At 39.4% G+C, this 20182-nt stretch overlaps 1 protein-coding gene across 4 annotated transcripts in view; it reads right to left on the reverse strand.

Annotated features, from left to right (window-relative positions):
- Positions 1–20182, reverse strand: part of LOC126187581 (transcriptional protein SWT1) — a 262566-nt gene that overhangs the window by 225882 nt on the left and 16502 nt on the right. For 2 of the 4 annotated variants that reach the window (XM_049928752.1, XM_049928750.1), the window contains exon 2: positions 18134–18199. The exons of 1 other annotated variant lie outside the window; for it this stretch is intronic. In XM_049928752.1, coding sequence (XP_049784709.1) covers positions 18134–18199 — 66 coding nt within the window. Of the gene's footprint in view, positions 1–3997; positions 4126–18133; positions 18200–20182 lie in introns of all 4 variants that reach the window. One more of the 4 variants, XM_049928753.1, reaches the window with a different exon arrangement.

Below are 20182 nucleotides of genomic sequence, written 5' to 3' on the forward strand. Positions count from 1 at the left end.
GATCCAGCATTGCTGCCTATTGGTACTATTCACTCACTTTCAAATGAACATCTTGCTACAAAAATGTGAAGGCCACTTGTTTCGAGTTCCTTCAACATTGTTAGACATCATACAGTTATGCAACACAGATCACAGACCTACAAGGCCTGAGCAGAATATGCAAGCTAACTTGTTCTTGTGGACTACCATTTGCAGCATTGTTAATATATGACGTGGGATTAGACTAGCAAGGGACAGTGAAGTATGTGCTCAAGCTTTAGGACTTTATGACAGTCATGTCTTTGGCGGATGTTTTTCATATTTCTAACATTTCTGAAAGTTCTCAAACAGCTCAGGTTTACATTTACATGGGCTGTGAGACATCAAAACTGACATCTCAACTGGCAAATGGGGAATGACCTAACCTGTCTGCTGGTAAAATTGCAAAAATGTTGTGTGGTCCAAGTGCCACTGGAATGGCTCCCACTCAAATAAGCAGGAATAAAACGCAATGCCAGAACATTTTTCCATCTGGCCTCAGAGACATTTTCCCAGGCTGCCCAGTTGTCAGTACTGTTTTTCTATACATGTTATTAGACGTAGTTGCCCACATCATCATGATGTTTGTCAACTGTGTTTTCAGCAGGGTCACAAAAAGATGTTTGTCAGAGCCAACCAAGCAGTCAGCAGTCAGGTGCATCAAAGCACATAAATGACATCAAAGCTTCAAGGGTACCGCCACACTGCCTTACACTGTCAGCAATGGTTCACCAACTAATGAACTGACTAACTTCATTAGTCATTGTCCTCATCCACCCAGCTCCTTCCCTGTTCCCATTCCAGCACTACACATCCCTAATTCCACCACCACACCTAGTCTTTTTATTTCTCTCCTTTTCCTTTACCCCCCTACCCACCTCTCTCGTCTGCCCTCCGTCTAACCTGCAGCACTTCACTTCACTGTCTGCCACCCCTATCCTATTATCCCTCGCTCTCCCCCACCCAGTCGCCGTTCCCATCATGCAATGGTGCTACTGCTCGCAGTGTGGCCTCAGTTGCCTCATACTGCACTCATGTGTGTGTGTGTGTGTGTGTGTGTGTGTGTGTGTGCGCGCGCGTGCGTGCGTGCGTGTGTGTGTGTGTGTGCGTGCGTGTGTGTGGTCTATTTTTTATTTTTGACAAAGGCCTTACTGGCCGAAAGCTTTATTTGTGAAAGTCTTTTTTGTGTCTATCTGCAACTCAGCATCTGAGCATCTCCACTATATGGTGAGTAGCAACTTTCCTTCTCATAATATTGTTACATTCCATCCTGGATTTTCCATTGTTCAATACTGGACCATATAGAACTGCAAATAATGTACATGCAAGTGATCAAAATCCTTCTTTTCTTTATAGTACACAGAATCCTCCATGGAAAATGCTTTTGATTTGGATGCACATACAGTCGTTTGGTTTTCTATCTAGTATTTGGTCAACGCAATTCAGAATATTGTTCCATGCACAGACATTGTTTCTTTGTGTCTTGAACATGATTCCTTTTTTTTCCCTGGACTGGGAATGATTTCTAATTTTTTGGCCCAGATTACATTAAAACAGTTGGCAGCACTGAAACATTTCAATGCCCACCAAGAGGTATCTGCCTCCAGAAGTTTTTCTTTTAGTGTTTTTCCAGAAAAGTCATGAGCAATTACTTTCTGTGATTTATTTGTAAATAATTTGTGCATAATAAAAGTGGTGCTGCAGAAGCAGACTTACAATAAGTATGCTCACTTTAAAATTGCCAGGGGGTCTTATGATACCATCTCCAAACCCATCTTCTGCATATGCTCGGAGACTCGACTCATCGGTCTTCACTGCTGCCCATTTTACTAAAAACTTATCACTTGTATCAGCTGTTACATACAAGTGGACTATACTAGTGTACAAAGGAAAATGAAAACAAGAGTTCACAAGTACAAATGAGGACTCTCAACACTGCCACTAACACATAAAACTGTTGGGCATCACATTTATTATGTACCAAAACAATGGCTAATCAGTTAACACAGAATGTTGTTCTGTTTATACACACATTAATGTGTATTTGTATGAGGGCTGTTCAAAAAAAAGTGATCATAATTTTTTTACAGCTGTAATTTCTTGAACTAGAATTTCATCATATGATAATGTTGGCGATACACAGATGTATGAAATATATTGAAATTAATTCACTGACTGTAAATTCCTTGGCATCAATCATATAAAGTATTGATCTACTACCCAACAGTGGCATTTCAAAATCTGTGCTGGACTGGGACTCAAACCTGCATTTCCCACTTATCGTGAGGGGTCACCTTAACCCTTTGGCTACCTGTGCACCTCCCCAGACTGCCCCAAACTTTGCAGTCAGAAAATTAATTTCGAAATCTTGGTATTCTCTTAGTTTAATGTGTAAAAACCATGCCTTACTAGTTTCATTGTAGTCACTTTTCATTCCCGCATGTAAGAGATGGGCAATCTGAAATATACATGTTCAGAGTAGCCTATCACAACAATGGAGGTGACGTGCAATGAACAATACGTGGCTTCGAAATTCTACTTTTGACCTCAGCAAATCCTTCGCTGAGGCCTGTGCAATGTTACAGGACGCCTATGAAGACTATAGTAAATAGCTTGAAGATGGATTAAATTGTTTAAAGAGGAGAGGCAACCAATTACAAAGAAAGGTGGAACCAGCACTTCAGTTACTGCTCTTACAGAGAAAAACATCAAGATCATTGCTATCATTGTGAGGGACAATCAACAAATGTCCCTATGAACATTTGCTGAAATACTGAAAATTTCATGGGGTGCCACACATAATGCAGTGCCAAAGATAGGTTTGAGCATGGTGGATTCCAAGACTGCTGATACCTGAACAAAAGAACATTCATGTGCACTTTAAGTTGAGTTAATGTTAGAGGAAGACCTAGAGTTTCTTTCAAAAGTAATCACTGCTGATGAAACTTGGTTACATTATTTTGATCCAGAGAGCAAACTACATAGCTCAGTGTAGAAATCCCTTCATCACCGCCTCCTGAAAAAGTAGTTGTTTCTATTGGGGAAGTTATAGTGATCTAATTTTTCAAAACTTATGGAATGGTTTAGTAACATGTTCTACCTCCACACACATCAGTAATGGACAATACTACAGGGATGTCCTGAAAACTTTGCAAATCCATATCAGGTGCCAAAGACCACATATCTAGGAAACAGGCTGGATGCTGCATCACAATAATGGACGGCCACAAATTACAAATGTTGTTACTGAACACCGTGCAAAAATCAGTGTGAACTGCACCCCTCACCGACCCTACAACCTGGGTTTAGCCCTGTATGACTTTTTTCTATTCCATAGCCTGAAGAAACTCCTTCATGGGGCACATTTTCCATCATCAGAAGCAGTAGTGAAGGCAATTCTGAAAGACCTTTCGAAGAACTGTTTCAAACATATCTTTGCAGACTGGCAGAAATGCTGGAACAAATTCATCGCATCCAAAGGAAATTGTTTTGAGAAGGACCATCAAAATTATGAGGATGAGTGAAGGTATGCTGTCAAAAAAAAATATGATCATTTTTCATTGAACAGCCCTCGTATGTACATTTACAAAACTTTTTGAAGATTGCTGTAAACTTATTTTAATATTTAATCTATACTTAGAAAATGTCTCACAATTAAGTCGACATACACACATTTTTGACAATTTACCAAATTTGTGACAACAGTACAAGGAAATAGGATATGAGAAGAAGTGTTTCTCTGAATGCAGATTAAATATTAAATTAAATTTACAGTACTCTTTCAAAAAGTTACTGAAATGAATGGTAGGTTACAAAACTCAGTATTGACACAAAAACACAAGTTTCTGTGACCAAAAGAATACACAAACTGATAACCTTGATATACTTGTATATATTAATAGTCTCATTTCATTAAATCTGTACATAGCAGTCTACCCTATGAAACCATAATGACTGCTAAAAATATGCCTGTTCCTACCTGTGTTGGTTAAAAACTATCTCGGTATCATTTAACAATGCTTACGAGCAATGCGATAAGTCTTGTGTCATTGGTTATTGTCACATTAAGAAGCTCCTGAGAGAGAATGGTCCACCATTTAGGCATTCCTAAGAGACCACTGGAAAGGATCATTAAGTTCAAGTTACAAAATATCATAGTATCACTATATCATCTGCATAGTATCAACATTAATTAGCTAAGTCAGAAGTATTTGACAGACCATTAACTACAAGTCAATAGAATGTCATCCATAACATCAGGGTCCAGGCAAGAGCGACACTTGGTAAAAGCCAAACCTACAGCACTTGCATTCCTCTCACAACTGCCTCCTAAGGCTTGAATACACGGTACACCCTTAGCTACATGGGCCTGAAGAGGTACTGTCTTTTCACATTCATAACATGATCCAAAAATGTCAGTTTCTGCCTCTGCATATTTATTTTTCAGTAGTAGCAATTGAGAGGCCCAACAATAATTTGTGGTGTTTGTCGCAAGGTCCAGACTTCTCACGTACTGTTGAAATTTCAACTAATGCAGCAATTGCAATAGGCTCGATGTAGTTTCATGTGAACCGAGTTCGAGTCCTGGTCGAGGCACACATTTTCAACATGTCCCCAGTGAAGTATATCAATGCCAGTTTGCAGCTAGGGTGTCCATTTCATTGTCATTTCATTTCTAGCAAAGCTGCATGGTCATCAATGGTAACTGTTCTTTCGGGAACAGATACTACCATCATATATAGTTAAAATATGGCTTCCCGGCCATTGACCTTCTTGTGCAAATGCACACACTATGCCCGAACTCGTACGGCACTTGGTAGATTAATCTGCCATGAGTAATGAGTATGATGGGCAAACATCTATTAGGCACATTATGAATGTAGTGGTATGTACATGTTGGGAATGTGGGTCTCACGGAGAGCGTGCAAGGGATAAGTCCCTGCAGGCGCACTATCCTCTGTGCCCTCAATGGCTCAGATGGATAGAGCTTCTGCCATGTAAGCAGGAGATCCCTGGTTCGAGTCCCGATCGGAGCACACATTTTCAACATGTCCCCAATGAAGTATATCAATGCAGTTTGCATCTAGGGTGTCCATTTCATTGTCATTTCCTTTTTAATAGTGTCTGCAATGGGAATTATTTGATGCTTAGCTGAAGTTGCATGAGGTAGTATAGCCTTCACATCAACTTCACAGCCCACTTCAGTTCCTACACATATGAGTGCTTGGGTTACCTATCTGAAACCTGAGCCATGAACCATACTGAATGGTCTAAGATCTTCAAAGCACGTAATTACCACTGAATCGCGAACTGTACACTTGGGGGTCGCAGGAACATAATAGTGACATTGCTATGTGCCCCATTTTCATTTGATGGAGCACTTTTTTTTTCCTCACAGTGGAGTGGCATTAACAAGAATACAACAATTTTGTTTGCACTTAGCAAACTGTGTACATGGACTACAGCACTGAACTTTTTCCAGACATCATTTTTCCTCTTATGGAGCTCATTTACAACTGTATTCACTGCATCACTTAATTTTTATCTTATTCCATTCAAAATCTCACAAAACACAGCTTCATTAGAGGTCTCTAATCCCAAGAGTAGGCCATTTTCACCCTGACAGTGTCACACTACATCAACAAAATCATGCACTCAATTTCCATAGTAAGTTACACTTCATCTCACACTCTTCCACACTTCAGCAAGAAGGAACCAGTCAACAATTATTAGCATGCAACCACAGTGCCACTGTACTCGGACTGTTCACACATGCAGAACTATAGCTAACCGGTACAGCATTGACATAACAGAGGCACCCTGATTTCTAATGTATTTAACCCTCTATATTGAAGCCACATTCAATGAAAAAGAAAATTTACTGTCTGTCAGCATATCATTGTCTCCATGAAGCTCATGGTAGCCTGAGGTGTCTTGTGGCACATCAGATACTAACTGTGGACGCAGAAAATGGCACAGCAGTATCAGTGCTTAAGCACTGTGCTACCACACAACCTGAAGTTTTAAAGCCCATCACTGCTATAAGGATAGGTATCAGTCATCATGGGATGTTTCTTTCCAGACGTGCCCACTGCAGAGCCTACTCTTTGGTACAGGCCTGACATGCATATTGCTGTAAAAGCATTTCACTGTTTATAGTGCAGAATTTTATGGTACAGAGAAAAGAGAAATAAGTCAAACATACAGCCTTCCTAGCTCTATATTAATGTATTATATCTCTGAGAGTCAAAAAGGATGCATGGGCTTTCATGCATTTATTACTGTTGGCTGACAATGGAACACATTTGTAATTTATTTATTTTATTTTATTTTTGAATTAGTGGTATAGGTTGCATATGGCTTATATACACCCCATGATTGCTTATCCAGAAAGCTGCAGTATTTCCTTCCAGCGGTCAGCAAAAAGCAAAACAGCCAACCTAAGAGTCCTTCCAGCAGTTAGCAAATGGCAAAATAGCTGACCTGAGATAAATCACAATTTACAGCATTCAGCTTTAGGACAATATCATCCAAGTTCTGTTTGAATGAATCCCCAATATGTAGAAAAGCTCTGAACAACTGAATTAGAAACACTCATCTAGTAACATGTAGCACACTTCGACACCCATACAGCAGTCTCAATGTATTGTGGCTTGACCAGATATGACACCAAAATTGTTGGAGGAGCTATCCTAATCCATGATTGCTAAATCAATACCCATAACCCAATCCATGATTGCTAAATAAATACCCATAACCCAATAAGATAAGATGGAGGTGGATCCACTATACGTATGTCTTGCTCCATGCATCTAAGACATGTTCAAAAGAGTTGAAGTCAGTTAATTTAGGGGCACACTAGCAGCCTAATGTCCATGTAGTAGTTTTCCCAAAGCATTTTGATGCAATTCCACAAGAACAGTGCATTTTACTCAATTACTCCTTGGCCCATACCTTCCATCTGCACAGTGTTGTGAAGACGAGTGGAAAATAGTATGTGTCATTCCATTTAAAAAAAACACCTCAGAACAGGTATGCAAAACTTACTAACTTACACTGATAAACCTGACTGTGTTTCATGTTCAAATCTGTTGTCTGTTTTTAAAGAAAATAACGTATCTGCACGAATTGCGATGTATTTTCCAAGCAGCATTCAATCACATAAATCTCAGCACAAGATATCTGTCTATGAAATTCAAGTTGATGGTGTGTATTTTTTGGTCCCAGTAAAATCTTTAACATAGTCCACATTATTATGAAGTAAAATGAATACACACTTACAGAATATCACAAAAGATTTGCAACTGGGCTGAGTTCCAAAGTTAGATGCATTATGGAGACCCTTAGGGAATGGCACTCAGAGCTGGAAAAAAGTTCGACATGTGCTCAGTACGTTTGCGTGGGAGAGGTCTCATTCGAGACATGTGGAAGGCCCTGCCTGAGGATAATGAAGGTTCATGGTGCAGTCATCTGCAATTTGTGGGCTCATATCAGAACCAATTATGCCTGTCACTTGGATTTTGAGGCATCTTCACTTTCTATGAGAACTGCTAGAAGTTGTGAAGAATACTGGTCTTGCTCATGAAGTGCAAGAAGATCTTACAATTTGCAGTGTTGTATCCAGGATTGATGAGGGTCCTTTGCCAACTGGACGGTCTCACCCAAAGGCTCCATCAACTCTGTGACAACCTTTATTGCAGACTTCTGAAGCGGCATTATGAAGTGGAGAATTGTAGAATTCCTTTTTTAGGTCAGGGGTGCACTACACAGAGGAAGCAAGTAATCAGGTAGCAAAATACAAGTGGAGAGCACACGGTTGTACTCACCCCCCTGCCCCCCACCGCAAGTGAGTGATAGTTTGAGGTCCTTAGAAACTGCTGTACTCAAATTGTACTAGCAACCAAGAGCTGGATGAAACCTGAAGTAGAAAAGTCCAAAGTATTTAATGAGACACTACATTGAACAGACAGGTTAGACATCATAGGGGGGGCAAGGTGTCCATTGCAATCCACAAAAATGTTATGGCCATTGAGTTTGAAACTGAGTCTAAAAACAGAGATGTTATCTGGATGGTAGGTCTAGGTTCACTCAAACTAATCATCAGATGTTTTTAGCAGCCATCCGATCCCATTGTAACAGTTGTCAAGTCATTCAAAGAAAGTTTACACTCAGCAGCATGGAAGTATCCTGATCATTCGATATTAGTTGGAGGCAACTTTAACCCACTGTGTCTACTGGAATGAAACAGATTAACTGCAGGTCGTATTGGTAGACAGTCTCGCAAAGTAGTTGTGAATGCTCTCTCCAAAAACTGCTATGAGCAAATAGTGCAACAATCCACATGCAATAGAAATATTTTAGAAATTGTAGCTCAACAAAGCTGACTTTATCAAAAGTTTCAGTACAGAGGCAGGAATTAATGCTCGTGATGTCACTGTACCCATGACGGCGGTTATATAGTGAATAAATCCATCAAGAAGGCAAGGAGATGACTAGAAAAGGAGTCATTAGCATCCTATTTGGGCACAGAATGGGAGTCATTTAGTTGCAATATGATGGACATAGAGAAATTTTTTTCCAATCTTTAAACAGATTCTAAATTGTGCTTTAGTGAAGTACATGCTGCATCAGTGGATTATGGATGAACAAGACCCTTCATCATTTAATAACCAAATTCGGAAGATGCTGAGGAAACAGAGATTGCTGTACATTCAGCTCAAAATAGACATAGAAGTGTCAGTAGCAAAATTTAGTAGAAATATGTGTGTTTATAAAATTATCTATGTGCAAAGCACACAAAAACCTCTTACTGTCTTATGTTTCAAAAGATCTTTCTGAGAATTCTAGAAAAGTATGGTCCTATGGAAAATCACACATGGCTGAAAATGACTTACAAGTTCGTGGCGCCCTCCATCGGTAATGCTGGAATTCAATATGGTGTTGGCCCACCCTTAGTCTTGAAGACAGCTTCCACTCTCACAGGCACACATTCAATCAGGTGCTGGACGGTTTCTTGGGGAATGGCAGCCCATTCTTCACAGAGTGCTGCATTGAGGAGAGGTACTAACGTCAGTTAGTGAAGCCTGGCATGAAGCCGATGTTCCAAGATATCCCAGAGGTGTTCTATAGGAGTCAGGTTAGGACCCTGAGCAAGCCAGTCCATTACAGGGACGCTATTGTCGTGTAACCACTCCGCCAGAGGCCGTGCATTACGAACAGGTGCTTGATCATGTTGACAGATGCAATCGCCATCCCCGAATTGCTCTTCAACGGTGGGATGTAAGAAGGTGCTTAAAACATCACTGCAGGCCTATGCTGTGATAGTGTCATGCAAAACAACAAGGGGTGCAAGCCCGCTCCATGGAAAACACGACCACACCGTAACACCACCACCTCCGAATTTTACTGTTGGAACTACACACGCTGGCAGGTGACGTTCACTGGGCATCTGCCATACCCACACCCTGCCACTGGAGCGCTACATTATGTACCATGATTTGTCACTCCACACAATGTTTTTCCACTGTTCAATCGTTCAATGTTTATGCTCCTTACACCAAGCGAGGTGTCGTTTGGCATTTAACGGGATGATGTGTGGCTTATGAGCAGCCGCTTGACCATGAAATCCAAGTTTTCTCACCTCCTGCCTGACTGTCATAGTACTTGCAGTGGATCCTGATGCAGTTTGGAATTCCTATGTGATGGTCTGGATAGATGTCCGCCTGTTGCACATTGTGACCCTCTTCAACGTCGGCGGTCTCTGTCATTCAACAGACGAGGTCAGCCTGTACGCTTATGCACTGAACGTGTCCCTTCATGTTTCCACTTGACTATCACATCAGAATCAGTGGACCTAGGGTGGTTAGGAGTATGGAAATCTTGCATACAGATGTATGACACAAGTGACACCCAATCAACTGACCATGTTCTAGGTCCATGAGTTCCGCAGAGCACCCCATTCTGCTCTCTCACGATGTGTAATGACTAGTGAGGTCGCTGATATGGAGTACCTGGCAGTAGGTGGTAGCACAATGCACCTAATATGAAAAATGTATGTTTTTAGGGGGGTCCGGATACTTTTGATCACAAAGTGTAGTTGTGTATCTGGGATGACAAACAGAAGGCAGAGGCAAAGACTTACTGCAAATATGTTAAGGAAATGTAGTTCACACGTGAAGGAGTCTCCTGCACACAAACAAATTGCAAGTATTGTTAATTGATAAAACGCTCCAATCGGAAATACTACAAAAAAGGCACTCTGCGTTCCAAATTGAGTTACTCGCAAAGCTATAATAGCTAGCATTTCAATATGAGACAATATAACATTGCTATCTACTATGAAGATAAAATTCGAAAAATTCAGACTTCTACAGTCTTGGGACTGAAGACCACCACCACCACCACCACCACCACCACCACCACCACCACCACAACAACAACAACAACAACAACAACAAAGAGAGGTATGTACCCCAATTATTTCTATGTGCCGTCTAGGTATGAAATAAGAGCAAGGAAAACTATTGCAATAACAGTATGTAGCCTCCCCCACATAACATAAACAAATGTACAATTAGCTAGTTATTACTATGTTCCATGGATCAACTGTATGACCTCCTTCTATGACAGTAGAACAAGTCAGTTTTACAATCATCATACATTTGCTCACAAGGGACCTTACAGACTGGCCCTCTTCTATTTTCCTCATATTTACAGGATGTAAAGATAAATGCCAGGACATCAATTTCCTAAACCAGCATGACAAAATTTTAAGAATATAAAAAAATAAAACAAATAAAAACTTGAAAAAAATCACATTTGAAGATCAAAACATTTCCAGTTGCTGTTAAATGAAAAACATTATTACCTTACCAACATATTCTCCGGTAGATGAATACAGAGCACAATAGGATTGTAATCATAAAGTTACTAGTTTGAATCTCATTATGAGCACCTTTTTTTCTCTTTTATTTAAATTCAATTTTTATTAAGAAACAGAAATATTAATTAACAAATACTGAATCATAATTTTTCAGTAAAAATAACACCTTTTTAACTATGCGTCATATGAAAATAAATTAAAATTATATAGGCACATGGGAAATACTTTTTGTTAAATGAAAAAATTATCTACATCTACGATGTGGTTCAAATTCCAGAAATAAATAAGGTTTTTATTTTCTATTTGAAGCTTTGCATTTTTGTACTCAATTTTCATTTATTGTGAATACTTGCTTCTTCATAAGAACAGTAACTAAAAATAAAAAGGTTTTATTTTTATTTGAAAATATTATAATTCATTATTTATTAAGTAACATTTTCTTTTGTTAATAAATACAGAATTTTAATGAAAGTAAATACATATTTATAATTCTAGTGAGATTTGAACCAGCAATTCAGCTGAGCTCAGAAATCTTCTAATCTTCAAAAATGACTATTTTTTAGTTTCTGGGAACTGTGTCATACTGCTTTTGGAAATAGTGTCCTGGCACTGAGCTTCACATCTTATAAATACAAAGAAAATAGAAGATGACCAGTCCATAAGGTCTCCTTGTCAGTGAAAAACAGGGCACCATGCTATCCATTAACATGATTTTTTAAGTAACAGCTTTTTTCCCTTTTTTTAAAAAAAAAAAATACATACAATGATTTACATCTCACCATGATCAACTTACTTTCTCTCTCTCTCTCTCTCTCTCTCTCTCTCTCTCTCTCTCTCTCTCTATCTGTCAAACAACCTACTACTACCATTACTACTACTAATACCACATATTTACATTTAGAAATCCTGCTATGTAGTGAAAGCAGTTGTCAAACAGAAGTGATTTCAGTTTATATTTAAAATTAATTTTGTTACCTAATAAACTCTGTATGTATGTCACAGGGTAAAGAAGACAAATAGTTTTAGGCTGAAAATATTTCTGTGCCACACTAATACTGTGGACAGATATTTTACCCTTCTAGTATTACACTTACAAATGTTACTGTTGTTGGAGAATTGTGACTGACTGTTGACAGCAAATTTTATAACGGAACAACCATGCTGTGACAATACTGTCAACTGTGCCAACAGTTTTCTAGAGTGGACACCACATACAAGTATTACCTTTATTACACATATCTGTGCAACAAACACCTTTTCCCCTAAATGACAAGTTATCATAGTCTATGATACCTTAAGATATTACTGAATGAAAATATTGAAAATTAGTCAATGTTTTGATATTTTCATCACCAAAATTTCATATTATTTATAACAAAAAAGAACTTAAATATTTAAGAAGTCTTGTAATGTGCAACTTCCAGTTCAGGTTCTTGTCACTATAAACACCTAAAAATTAGGATATTCTGTTACATTTACCAATTTACCCTCATGCATTATTCTAATGGTGTAGTACCGAATTACAAGTTGTGTGTTTTACTTAAATTCTATGACAGTCCATTTGCAAAGAAGCAGTTACTAAATTTTCACAAACACACAAATTTTTACACACACAGACATGATAGTTTTTGGGTAGCAGATTAGAGATGTGCAAGAATACAATTTCTATGTATGTATTGTTACGGTCTTGAGGTTTTTGTGCACATATTTGAACTATGTAGACAGCCTAATAGTGGCAGGTGCAGGATGACACGGATCCACCTTCATCCTGTAGCACAGCTTTGAATATATTGTCTTCCAAGAGGACAATTTAGTCCTCATCTTTGTAGAAAGAAATAGCCCAAAACAAAGTAGTAGTTAACTTGGGACCACGCTGAAGTAAGCTGAGGAACAATGGTGGAGCCACATCAGACCTAACTAAGAAACTGATGAAATATCAGTTAATAATTTGGGAGTAGAGGAGACCACTCACTGAATAGCAGAAGGGTTGAACTGCTGACAGGCACATAAAAAACAATGTATGTCTGTAGACAACTCAATGCTTCTGCTGTTTAGTGACTGGTCTCATTTACTTACATTCTGCCAGAAGTTTTCTTGCCATAAGTATCATTTAATGATGGATATGTGATGGTAGTCATAGATGTAGCACCTATTTAGAAGCAAATGAAGATAAACATACATGACGAGTTCAGAAACTTAAGTTGAAAATTCCATTGGAGCTGCTTAGCTTGCTGCATTCACGAGTTTGGCACTTAGTGCTATTAATTTCTCTGCTTTCTAGTAGCCCTACTTATGATTCTGAAAAATGCTTTCCATTTATTCACTGTATTTGTGCATTACTCCACGTACAACTGATTACAGTTATGGTTGTGTGTCTTCTAAAAAAGATTTGAACTCTACATTACATTACGTTTGGCTTCATATGCTTAACTACATTACATTACTTTTAAATATAATAGAGGGAAACATTCCAGGTGCGAATAATATATCTAAAAACAAAGATGATGTGACTTACCAAACGAAAGCACTGGCACGTTGATAGACACACAAACATACACAAAATTCTAGCTTTCGCAACCAATAGTTGCTTCGTCAGGAAAGAGGGAAGGAGAGAGAAAGCCGAAAGGATGTGGGTTTTAAGGGAGAGGGTAAGGAGTCATTCCAGTCCTGGGAGCGGAAAGACTTACATTAGGGGGAAAGCCCAAACTCTTTGCCTTTGAATATGTCTGCTTGTGTCTTTTTATGTGTGGATGGATATGTGTGTGTGTGCGAGTATATACCCGTCCTTTTTTCCCCCCTAAGGTAAGTCTTTCCGCTCCCAGGATTGGAATGACTCCTTACCCTCTCCCTTAAAACCCACATCCTTTCGTCTTTCCCTCTCCTTCCCTCTTTCCTGACGAAGCAACCGTTGGTTGCGAAAGCTAGAATTTTGTGTGTATGTTTGTGTTAGTTTGTGTGTCTATCGACGTGCCAGCGTTTACATTACTTTTGGCTTCATATGCTTAACTCAGGTTACAGCAAACACAGTCGCTAAATATGAGAATATCTGCTTCCACAAGAAACATCTGGTGTCTTTCTGCAATTTTTTTCTATTATTGTTCTGGCTCTAAGTATCAGTTTACACACACACACACACACACACACACACACACACACACACACACACACAGAGTCTCAGGTAACTGAAACCACACCTGCCTGAGACTGCAGGTGTGTGTGTGTGTGTGTGTGTGTGTGTGTGTGTGTGTGTGTCTACTGCTGACAAAAGCCATTGGCAGAAAGCTTTAAGTGTGAAAATCTTTTTGTTGTGCCTATCTGCGACTCAGCATCTCCACTGTATGGTGAGTAGCAACTTCCCTTCTCATAATATCGTTAGATTCCATTCTGAATTTTCCATTGTGTGAAACAACTTAAAAATACAGTTAACATTAATGATGACACTCTATTTAAAATATTATATCTAACTTAGCATTGAAGCACTGAAGACTACAGCTCACACGATACAATATCACAGTGCATCAGCAGGAAGGACTATTATAGAGTTCAACAGTCAACTGACAATGAGGTCACCACACATAGAGCACAAGCTCTGGCAGGAAAAGGAAATAACCATATCCTTTTCAAATGTCCCATCGCGTATTTGCATCCATCAGTTCAAGGAAACTGGGAAACCTAAATCTTGATGGGCAGGCCATTTTTCAGTGCCTTAACCACACTGTTATCTTACTCAGTTGCGATGCATCAGAGTGGCCAACTCTACTATGTTACAATTCTGTATGTACAACAGACTCATTTTAAACTGGAAATTATAACATGATATATGCACAAAAAAGTGCTGGTTCATCGAACCACAATCATACCATCTCTCTACCATTCCACTCCTGAACAGCGCGCGAGAAAAACGAACACCTAAACCTTTCTGTTCGAACTCTGATTTCTCTTATTTTATTCTGATGATCATTCCTACCTATGTAGGTTGGGTTCAACAAAATATTTTCGCATTCGGAAGAGAAAGTTGGTGACTGAAATTTTGTAAATAGATCTCGCCGCGACGAAAAACGTCTTTGCTTTAATGACTTCCATCCCAACTCGCGTATCATATCTGCCACACCCTCTCCCCTATTACGTGATAATACAAAATGAGCAGCCTTTTTTGCACCCTTTCGATGTCCTCCATCAATCCCACTTGGTAAGGATCCCACACTGCGCAGCAATATTCTAACAGAGGACGAACGAGTGTAGTGTAAGCTGTCTCTTTAGTAGACTTGTTGCATCTTCTAAGTGTCCTGCCAATGAAACGCAACCTTTGGCTCGCCTTCCCCACAATATTATCTATGTGGTCTTTCCAACCGAAGTTGTTCATAATTTTAACACCCAGGTACTTAGTTGAATTGACAGCTTTGAGAATTGTACTATTTATCGAGTAATCGAATTCCAACGGATTTCTTTTGGAACTCATGTGGATCACCTCACACTTTTCGTTATTTAGCGTCAACTGCCACCTACCACACCATACAGCAACCTTTCTAAATCTCTTTGCAACTGATACTGGTCTTCGGATGACCTTACTAGACGGTAAATTACAGCATCATCTGCGAACAACCTAAGAGAACTGCTCAGATTGTCACCCAGGTCAATTATATAGATCAGGAACAGCAGAGGTCCCAGGAACACCTGATATCACTTCAATTTTACTCGATGATTTGCCGTCTATTACTACGAACTGCAACCTTCCTGACAGGAAATCACGAATCCAGTCGCACAGCTGAAACGATACCCCATAGGCCCGCAGCTTGATTAGAAGTCGCTTGTGAGGAACGGTGTCAAATGCTTTCTGGAAATCTAGAAATACGGAATCAACTTGAGATCCCCTGTCGATAGCAGCCATTACTTCGTGCGAATAAAGAGCTAGCTGTGTTGCACAAGAATAATGTTTTCTGAAACCATGCTGATTATGTATCAATAGATAACTCCCTTCGAGGTGATTCATAACGTTCGAATACAGTATATGCTCCAAAACCCTACTGCAAACCGACGTCAATGATATAGGTCTGTAGTTCGATGGATTACTCCTACTACCCTTCTTAAACACTGGTGCGACCTGCGCAATTTTCCAATCTGTAGGTACAGATCTATCAGTGAGCGAGCGGTTGTATATGATTGCTAAGTAGGGAGCTATTGTATCAGCGTAATCTGAAAGGAACCTAATGGGTATACAATCTGGACCTGAAGACTTGCCCGTATCAAGCGATTTGAGTTGCTTCGCAACCCCTAAGGTATCTACTTCAAAGAAACTCATGCTAGCAGCTGTTCATGTTTCAAATTCTGGAATATTCCATTCGTCTTCCCTGGTGAAGGAATTTCGGAAAACTGCGTTCAATATCTCCGCTTTAGTGGCACAGTCCTCGGTAACAGTACCATTGGCACTGGCAGCAAAGGTATTGACTGCGTCTTGCTGCTTGTGTACTTTACATACGACCAGAATTTCTTCGGATTTTGTACCAAATTTCGAGACAATGTTTCATTGTGGAACCTATTAAAGACATCTCGCATTGAAGTCCATGCCAAATTTCGCGCGTCTGTAAATTTTAGCCAATCCATCCTGGATTTTCCATTGTTAGATAGTTACAACAAACATATTTTTCAACAACAAAACTAACACAATTCACACTGTTTCTGTGGGACATTTTGAGGAAAAATGATATATTGTCAATGGAGATTAAGTGATTGACTAACTACCATTTTTCATTTCCTTACAATGATAACAATCATGAAAGGATTTCACAATGCAGTAAATGATTTCGATCAGCTAGTGGTCATCATCAGACTAAAAACACATGCTGCAAGTGTTGACACAACATTCCTATTGTTACTTTAGGTTCTACAATACAAAGGTACTAATGCTATGTTGGCAAGACAACTGGTTGGTTGATTGGGGAGAGTGGACCAAACAGTGAGGTCATTGGTCCTATCGGATTAGTGAAGGATGGGGAAGGAAGACAACTATGTCCTTTAAAGGAATCATCCCAGCATTTGCCAGAAACAATTTAGGGAAATCATAGAAAACCCAAATCAGGATGGTCGGACGTGGGTTTGAACCATATCCTCCTGAATGCAAGTCCACCTCACTCAATAAAACAACAGGAATATTATAACTTGCTGCAGATGCATTTAATCTGCTAATGACCAATGGCTGATTGAAACTGGCTAATCCATTGTGAAAAGCTTTTTTTGATTGTTTTTGTAAGGAAATAAAAGAAGATAATCTGTGAGACACTATCTATTTGTCACACAATGTTGAATCCAGCATGTATTGAAAGACAAGAGGTTCACTAGACTGTTTCAGTATTTCAAAATACGGAGTGTCTGCAAGTATGCAAGTTTTATCTTTTGATCATTAATACCACAAATATTAGAAAATCTACTCCGTGTACTGAAAAATGCCCACTCACAAAATTGTGAACTCTCGTCATTACTCCCAGTAACTGATTCCCATTCATGACCTCATTGTGACAGCAAAGTACTTTACTTTCAAGTCCTGCTATGCTGATGACATCTATCACCTTCAAATTCACTTAAAAAATTAAGTCACAGGACACAGTTTGCTCAGAGATTCCAACAGCGTAAGTTCAGTCACCAAATTGGAAAGCTCTCCTGCCTTCATACGCAGCTGCAACTTTGATCTGTGAACTGCCAGACTTATATCTGAAAGTGATCTGTCGAGTAAGGATGACTGATGAGTGTGTGAAGTTTTAGTGTTGTACAGGTCTGCCAAGGATTATTTTAGGTTCTTGTTTGTGGTGTTAATGACAATGAGATAGAGAGAATGGAGAGGCTGAAACCTGGTGCTGGTACATGGCCATCTCCTTTCAAATAGCAACAAGGGCATTAACAAGTTTAATGCCCTCGTTCAACAAACAGGTGTGTTGTTTCACATACCACGACTTTCAGTCAGCAATATTTTCGAAGCATACTTCTCATATAGCATTATTCTCTTTTATTACTGGTGCTTTCCTGTATGACAGTCTGGCACATATAGTGTACAGGAAGCTTCACAAAGATCCATATCTTACAGTTTCTACAACCAAAAGTGCAATGGAAACCACACAATACTGGGACAGTAAGAGAAAATGGAAACCTGCTTGAGCAAAAGGAACAAAGATTGGAAAAGGTCTTTGAACTTTTCTGTAATCTTTGTGCCGAGATACAAAAACATTACAATAACAGACTTACTCTCAGTGTCCTACACTCGGGGTCTGTGAGAGAATAACTACTCCCTTCTTCCTGCTTAATTTGCACCTAGAAAGAAAGTGAAGGAGGAAAAAGTTAAATTAAACAGTGATCTGATTTATAAGATCTGCATATACACTATCTGATCAAAAGTGTCCTGACATCTATTAGTGCAAACATTAATACTGGATGTGTATGCCCTTAGCCTTTACGAGAGCTTAAACTAATCTGCTGAGGTTACTTCCAATGACATATCAGAATGTCTGTAGAGAAATGGTAACCTACACTTCCTCAACTGTCAAAACCAGAGATGGTAATAGGGACACTTGACACAAGGCAGTCTACTTCACAAATTTTACTGTCCCAAACCATTGCCTCACAGATGCTACCTTAAGACAAAAGTGCACAGTCATGATAATACAAAAACCACCATTTCTGAACTACTCCTCTACTGTACGCAGTACATACTGCTGTAAAATATCTTCATACCCTAATGCTTTTAGTGTTTTCTGGAGTGCAATAAGGTGACTACAATCTAACCAACCATGAAAAACAGCCTCATACCGTAACGTCACCTCCTCCTTATTCCATTTCTGGCATTACACATGGTGGCAGGAAACTTTCTCCACGCATTCATCAAACTCAAAATCTTCCATTGGAATGCAACAGGGTATAGTGTTATTCAACACTAGAAAACACTCATTACAGTCATTCACTGGCCAACGGCGTCACTCTTTACACCAATGTCGCTTAGCAATGAAAACAGAAAAGTGTAACTTATAAGAAGCTGCTCAACCATTACACCACATCCTCTTTAACTCCCTACACACGGACGTTGTTCTCACTGGATTGCTAGTAGCACTTGGAAATTCTTGACTGGTCTTTCCAGCTGATTTCATGTGATTTTTTTTACAACCACCCTGTGCAATGCTTGACAGTCCCTATCCATATCTGCCTGGTCTTGGTTTAGCTAAGGTCGTTCCTTAGCCACTCCACTTCACAATCACATCACCATCAGTCAACCTGAGCAGCTTTAGAAGGGCTGAAATGACAAGGAAAGTCACTTAGCTCTCCTGAACCACCCATCCTGCTACTACTGCTTCTCTACCGACAATGAAATCCTTCTCGCCTCCTTTTATATGGATGGGTCTTCCTCTCAACACATCTATATGTCAATTCTGCATCACATATGAGTGTCTGGATGCTTTGGATCAGATAGTGTAACCCAAGATTAGCATTAACAATATTGAAAACCACAGACAAGTGTGTGTGGAGTATCCTTGCTTCCTCCCTTACACATTATTAGGTGTAATTACCTTTCTTACTACAAAATACTACTGTTTGGTCAATATTCCAAGTTTCCTGCAAAGGTTCAATATACTGTCTGTATTTCAAAGAAGAGTTTATTAAGTACATGAGAGCAACGTGTAATAACAGCTGAATACCATTTTCACGTTATGTAAGTTCGCAGGTTTCTACAGCCAGCATCAATTTGACTAAAATCCATTTGTGTGTTAGGCCACATCATTATAAAACACCAACACACATATATAACTAATTTTAACCGTCTTTGTATAAGTCCACTTCAGGGTGATTAAACGGTGGGGTTCTGGGGACATTTTGATTGCTAGGTAACTACTGACACCAGTTCTGGTATGCTATTGGACAGTTCAAATTACAGATGCCTTTGGAAGGGTAGCAGCATGGGAAGCTATTGCATATGCTACTTTGTCAGGATTGGTAGTCAACAATAAATCAGCAGCTTGCACCCTGGGATTGTGTTTTCCCACAGCAAGATGTCGAAGTTGCATGGCAGTTGTCTTGTGGCCACTTGTTTGTAAATGTTGAACCCAGGTACTGTGGATCTGCTGACTGTTGAACATATGCAGCTCGTTGGACTGGGATTTCTGGCAGCAGACTATAGGTAACTTGTAGCCATCCTCCCTGCTCATGCGGTCAAGACATTATTTCGATAGCCTCTCTTATTTCCTGCTGCTGCATCCACTATTGCTGAGCATGTATACAGTGTTCTTGAAAACTGATAGATTGGCC

Source organism: Schistocerca cancellata, chromosome 5, assembly GCF_023864275.1.
Source record: "Schistocerca cancellata isolate TAMUIC-IGC-003103 chromosome 5, iqSchCanc2.1, whole genome shotgun sequence".
Lineage (NCBI taxonomy): Eukaryota > Metazoa > Arthropoda > Insecta > Orthoptera > Acrididae > Schistocerca > Schistocerca cancellata.